The following is a 6096-nucleotide window of genomic DNA, read 5'->3' as shown; positions in this document are numbered from 1 at the left end:
TCATTGTCATCTTAAGTATTTGGTAGTGAGTTTCTACCCGATTGGGTAATTCGGATACCCGATTTATTATTTTTAAAAAAATTTATTTTAATTTGTATTATGTAATATTATAAATTTAATTATAATAAATTAATAATCAGGTATAAAAGATAAAACCCGAAACCCTTGAACTACCCGAAACCCAAATAACCCATTGGTGGTGTCACCGAGCTAAATTCACAAAAATATCAATTACACCCTATTACAGAAAATCTGAAAGTGGGAGGAATGTGAGAATACATTGGAAAGGAGGGGTAATATGTAAAATCAACATACTAAAACCCTAGATAAACCCCGTGAGAGTTCAGGCCTGCAGCAATTCAGTCTATTCCCGTAAAGAAGCAAAATCCGAAAATTGTCGTCGCTCACCAAAGGTGTTAGGTAAGAATCCTTCTATTTAGGTCATACAGTTCGAGTTTCAATCGATTTGTACGTATGGAAGCACATATCGAAGGCCTCACAGGTGTTAATTTCCAGAAGCCTGTGGGGCTCAAAAATTGTGCTACATAAATCATTGTGTCTTCCGTAGTTTGTAATCCTCTTCATATAGATTTTGATTGTGTAAGAGGGATTTAACATCGGATGAACATTTTTCCATTTGATGAATTTGTTTCGAGCTTTTTTTCCCGGAGTTTCAGTGGAATTTAACTTGGATTTGGTGTATGAATTTGTGATAATCTGTGGTGTTATATGTGGTTTCAGTATGTGAATCATAACGGCTTTATTTATCTATTTTTGAAAAACTTAGAACTGTTGAAGATTTCATCTTTATTTGTTTTCCTGTGTCTCAAATCTTGTTTGGACCTCCCATCATCTTATCGGAGTTTTATCTTCATATTAAACTATTTACCCCAAGATTTCTTCTTTCAGTTAAAAACAATAGCAGCTATGTCATTGAGGGTAGGAGATATGATTAGGAAAAGAGAGGAAGATGAACATTACCACAGTGCATGCATGCGAGGGATGCGAAACTATCCAATTATAGATAAGCTCCAGCCTAAGCATTGCAAACCTGTCATGTCTTTCGTTTTTACATCTCTGATTTCAGAGAGAGATGAAGAACCCCAAGGTTTTCTTTGACATTTTGATCGGAAAGATGAAAGCTGGACGAGTTGTGATGGAGCTGTTTGCTGACACGGCACCAAAAACTGCTGAAAACTTCCGAGTCCTCTGTACAGGGGAGAAAGGGGTTGGAGCTGCTGGAAAGCCATTGCATTACAAGGGTAGTAAATTCCATCGAATTATTCCAAGTTTTATGTGTCAAGGAGGAGACTTTACAAGAGGTAATGGGACTGGAGGAGAGTCTATTTATGGGATGAAATTTGCTGACGAGAATTTCAAGCTAAAGCACACAGAGCCAGGGCTGCTATCAATGGCAAATTCTGGGCCAAACACGAACGGATCACAATTCTTTATCACCACTATTAAGACTAGTTGGCTTGATGGTAAACATGTTGTGTTTGGGAAAGTTGTGGAAGGCTATGATGTGGTGAAGGAAATGGAGAAGGTTGGTTCTCAGTCCGGTACTACATCGTCCACCGTTGTAATTGATGATTGTGGTGAGCTACAATGATTAATGAAGAAGGCTATTGTTATTAACATGGAAAATTGCGAGTGATGTTGGCAAGAGAATATATGGTCATAACTCTGTTTCTATTAGCTGAATGCGGAGATACTAATTTTCGGCTGTGAAATATGTACGTGGAAGTTTTTTCTTGGGCTTGGGTTAAGTTTTTAAAACATTTTATCCCGTATTTAGTAACTTAATACGGCATTCGGTAAACATTTTAAGATGTATAAAAAAAATAAGCCACGTATTTATTAACTCTCTATTTGCTCCCACAACGTTCCACCATTTCACCCCCTTCTATACCACATTCGTGATTCATTATCTTCTACACCAACTGAATATTCACCATGTATTTTAGCCAAAGTACATATTACATAAAGTAACGCAAAGTATAGCAGAAATATATGGAGGTATTCTAATCCCAATCTTGAGGACCTGATTGATCTTCATAGTCATCTCTAGGTGGCCTAACAATCAAAACCACAGTCCCCAAGCTTTCCACCACCCCTATCTCCTTCAACTTCAGACCTCTCTCAACTCTCAACCCCTCCTCGCCACTCCCGTTCCCACCACTCACAACCAAATAAAATGCGTCATCGAGAGCCACCTCCCACCTCCCTCTATCCGCCACCACCAAGAGTTCCTCCTCCGCATCCCACCTCCTGCCTCTCCACTGCAATGCATCACCCGCCCTTTTGAAGGCCACTGCCACCCCTCCTCTCTTCAATACTGCCACTGGCTCCCATCCGGGCAAAACCACCCACCGGTTCCACCCCTTCTCTGCCTCAACGACCCCGAAATATCCGACCATTCCACATTCCCATGGCGCCTCCTCCACCTCTATTCCCTTCCCCTCCGCCTTGCAAACAGGTAAAACCGCCACTGTGCTCGACTCTGCTACCTCTCCCACTGACATCCTCACCACCGGAACCCTCACCATTTCATCAACTGCAGCACCATCTACTCCTTCCACTTCATCCTGCCCCTCTAAATCCACCGAAACTCTCTGCTTGGCACGTTCCGATTCTGACACCTCAAACGCCTTCTCCAACGCGGCCCTACTCAGCTCTAGCAAAGACGTCGATTTATGCTCTTGAGCTTGCCTAAAATACACGAACCCCAAACAATCCCCCGGTAAATTCCCATCAAAACTCTCCCACCCTTTCTCTGCATACCTCCGCGGGAAATCTTTCATAGATTTAGCCAACTCCCCGGCTCTCTCCCCATCAAAAGCATTCTTTATGATGAACTTCGCGGAAGAAGCGCGTTGTGGGGTGTTCAAGATTCGAATTTCGTAAAGAATTTCTGGGTTTCCCGGGGTGTCAAAAAAGGACGCGGTATCGGAATCACAAGACTGAACAAGAGAGTCGCGAACCTGCGAGGCGACAACGAGTCGGTTCTGCTCGAGAGAAGTAATGCCCGTTATCTCTTCAAGAGTGGTGGAAATGAATCCTTCTTGATACAGAGAGGAGATTAGAGGGGCGTACTCGAACCAAAGACCTAATCTATTGGAAAGTATATCGAGGCGGCCGTTGGTGTCGAGGGATCGGTATTTATGTGGAACAGAAGAGGGCGGTGAGCGGTAAGGCCGGTAGAGTTTCTGTTGTTGAGACCTGTCGTACGAGGAGGAAGGAGGGAGAATGATGGCAGAGATGGATGATAATTTGGGATGAGAGGGTGGGGGAGGCGGTTTGTGACGGCGGAAGTGGTGGTCGACGGCGAGGAATGGGGTGGAGAGGGAGAAGGAGAGGGGTTTTGGGGTGAGGGAGAGCATGGCTATTGGAATGATGGGGAACGTTATCTAGTGACTCCATCGATTGGGAGGGCGGGGGAAGCATGGGCGAAATATCTTAGCATATTCGAAAATATAATATCTTCTGGCAAAATAAATAAATAATAATTGACAAACCTAGTCTTTTTTAAAAAAAATAATTATATAATATATATATAATATAAAGAATAAAAATCTTTTTCTTGTATTTTTTGCAATAAACATAACACCAACCGAGTCCAGATTTTAACACTCCGAGAAAAACCATGAGAGGCCAAAATATGAGCAACTAATTCATCGATTGTAGTATTGTACGTCTCAAAGGTTGGACCTGGAAACTCAAAAGCTGAGAGGCAAGATAGCAGATAAGAGTCACAATAGCTACTTCTTCTTCAACGAACTGAGATGGACGCTATAAAAAGTAATACTCTTATAATAAAAAGTAATATTTTTTCATGGATGATCCAAATAAGATATCTATCTAATAAAATATGATCCGTGAGACCGTCTCACATAAGTTTTTGTCATAGATCTTACAACGTAGCTCGATCGCGACATGAATCCATTCGTATTTTGATGGATGAAAAATGGATAATTCTTCAGTATACTCTAAAAATCATTCTTATGCATAATCATTATTACAAAATGATTTTTCTTACACTATAAATTATCAACTTGTTTTTAGCAATTAAATTTTGAACCTGAGTTGAGGTTAGCAGAATAAGGTAGTTGTAATTTTGGAATATCATGTTCGTCTTTTCTTTAGGATGATGGAGTAATCTTTCAGTAAAAAATAAATTTTGGCAATTTATTCATGCACTTAAGACTGATGGGATAAAATACCAATTTTGCTAACTTTACTTATATTGCTTTCAAGACCACTTTTTCCTTTGTGGTTGGGGAAAACGATATAAATCAAACCCTTCAATCATCAAATTCTGACTATTTATTTAATTAATTTTTTTTCCTATTTGGAGCTTTTGACCAATAAATCTTTGAACTTCTCAAGACTTTCAAAAACTTCTGGAATTTGTTGACCATAATACTTGCGAAACAGTACCATAAATTTGTTCGTTAAAATATAATTTCAGACTGAAGTTTTCATGCATCTTGCTCACTGATAATTATTAAAGGTTTTTCAGAGTGAACTAGATCAAAATCTTGAAACTATAGTCTCGTGATGAATAATAACACATATATAAGAAAATTGTATATATCCACTTTTTTTCCCTAAAATATATTCATACCAACACCCATTTATACTCATAATAGCAAGTAGTTTGATTTTAGTCAAGTACCTTTTTTCCAAATCTCGCAAATGAAGAAAATATAGAGTGATCCGAAGAGTTTCTCGTGAGTTTCAATCTCATCCAACTTCATTACGATTTTATAAACGAGATTCAAACAAAAAAAAACATCTACACATCTATATGTTGACTTAATGTAAAATTAAGATAGGAAGAGAAGATAACATATAAGACACTGTTTGTGTGTATGATAAAATATTGATTGATTATTCATCTTTATTTTGTCTTTATGTTTGACTCAAGTTGTATAAAAAATTAGTTTCATGCACAATTGTTTTATAAAAGTATATTGACATTATATTATACATCATTCAGCATCTAATCAACGAGTAAAATGGTGCATATAGTACATAATTATTTATTATTTATTATACATATCATCATAAAAAAAAAAAAAAAAAAACTAAAAACTTTTGACCATGCACAACTATCATTTTTGTGGCTACAATCAAATGGTCAAACTTCCTCACAAGTTCAAATAGCTGCGTGACTGGATACTAATGTACATACATGTACATGTGAGGCCAACAAGCCAATCACTTTCACTGTCTGATAATTAAATATTTCTCAAAAATATATACCTTGATTGATAAATATATCATTTAATTTCACATTACAATAACCATGAATCCATTTTGATATAATATTTTTTTAAAAAAATACAGAAATACAAAAATCCCTTTTGATATAATATGCACGGGTATTGGAAATCACCCTGCAACTAGATACCATCCAGTTCCTCGTTTCAAATTCCCACATATTTATATTAAATTTGAGTTAGGAATTATATTTTTTTGTTATAATTATTGTTTAAATTTATGAAAAATAATCTAATTTTGCATTAGAAAGATATATTTTCATATTTTAATATAATTTAAAATAATATTATTATGAATGGTAACAATATATATATATATATAAAATTTTTTTACTGTGAACACATCACAACGATTTAAGTAAAAAACTTGTGTGAGAGGGTGTAATAACTTTTTATTTTGTGAGACGGATCTCTTATTTGGGTCATCCATGAAAAAATATTACTTTTATGCTAAGAATATTATTTTTTATTGTGAATATCGGTAGAGTTGACCCGTTTCACAGATAAATATTTATGAGATCGTCTCAAAAAAAACGTTTAAAATACGGATTCAAACTAAAATTAACAATTTCTTGTAATATAATATCGATGGGCCCTAATTTCGATTGGTGCTTCTGAAATAAATCATGACCACTTTGCAAAATCACCAATATCACCCTTCTTGCCAAGTGGACCAAAATAGCCAAATCGTTGGTGACGTCACCATATGCCGCCATGGTCAAAATGTGCTTTGACCCACGTGCAAGTGAAAAGTGATAATCATACCATATTTAGTTTTTAAAATGTTATATACAGTTTTTAAAATGTTATA

The 6096-nt window shown here is 36.7% G+C and overlaps 2 protein-coding genes across 2 annotated transcripts; one reads left to right on the top strand and one right to left on the bottom strand.

The window, feature by feature from the left end:
- Positions 1-271: 271 nt before the first annotated feature.
- Positions 272-1698, top strand: LOC140982794 (peptidyl-prolyl cis-trans isomerase CYP19-3-like). The gene is made up of 2 exons (XM_073449502.1): positions 272-420; positions 1088-1698. The coding sequence occupies exon 2, from the start codon at positions 1094-1096 to the stop codon at positions 1610-1612; it is 519 nt and encodes a 172-aa protein (XP_073305603.1). The 5' UTR covers positions 272-420; positions 1088-1093; the 3' UTR covers positions 1613-1698.
- Positions 1699-1948: 250 nt separating this feature from the next.
- LOC140982792 (rubisco accumulation factor 1.1, chloroplastic-like) lies at positions 1949-3434 on the bottom strand. The gene has a single exon (XM_073449500.1). The coding sequence runs from the start codon at positions 3381-3383 to the stop codon at positions 2025-2027; it is 1359 nt and encodes a 452-aa protein (XP_073305601.1). The 5' UTR covers positions 3384-3434; the 3' UTR covers positions 1949-2024.
- Positions 3435-6096: the final 2662 nt, after the last annotated feature.

Source organism: Primulina huaijiensis, chromosome 8, assembly GCF_012295235.1.
Source record: "Primulina huaijiensis isolate GDHJ02 chromosome 8, ASM1229523v2, whole genome shotgun sequence".
Taxonomy (NCBI): Eukaryota; Viridiplantae; Streptophyta; class Magnoliopsida; order Lamiales; family Gesneriaceae; genus Primulina; species Primulina huaijiensis.
Note: the sequence above shows the minus strand (reverse complement) of the source record. Positions and strands in the feature narration are given on the sequence as shown.

Bases quoted from the DNA above. Each gene is read 5' to 3' on its own strand.
- LOC140982794 (XM_073449502.1), top strand. From the start codon at position 1,094: ATGAAGAACCCCAAGGTTTTCTTTGACATTTTGATCGGAAAGATGAAA.
- LOC140982792 (XM_073449500.1), bottom strand. From the start codon at position 3,383: ATGCTCTCCCTCACCCCAAAACCCCTCTCCTTCTCCCTCTCCACCCCA.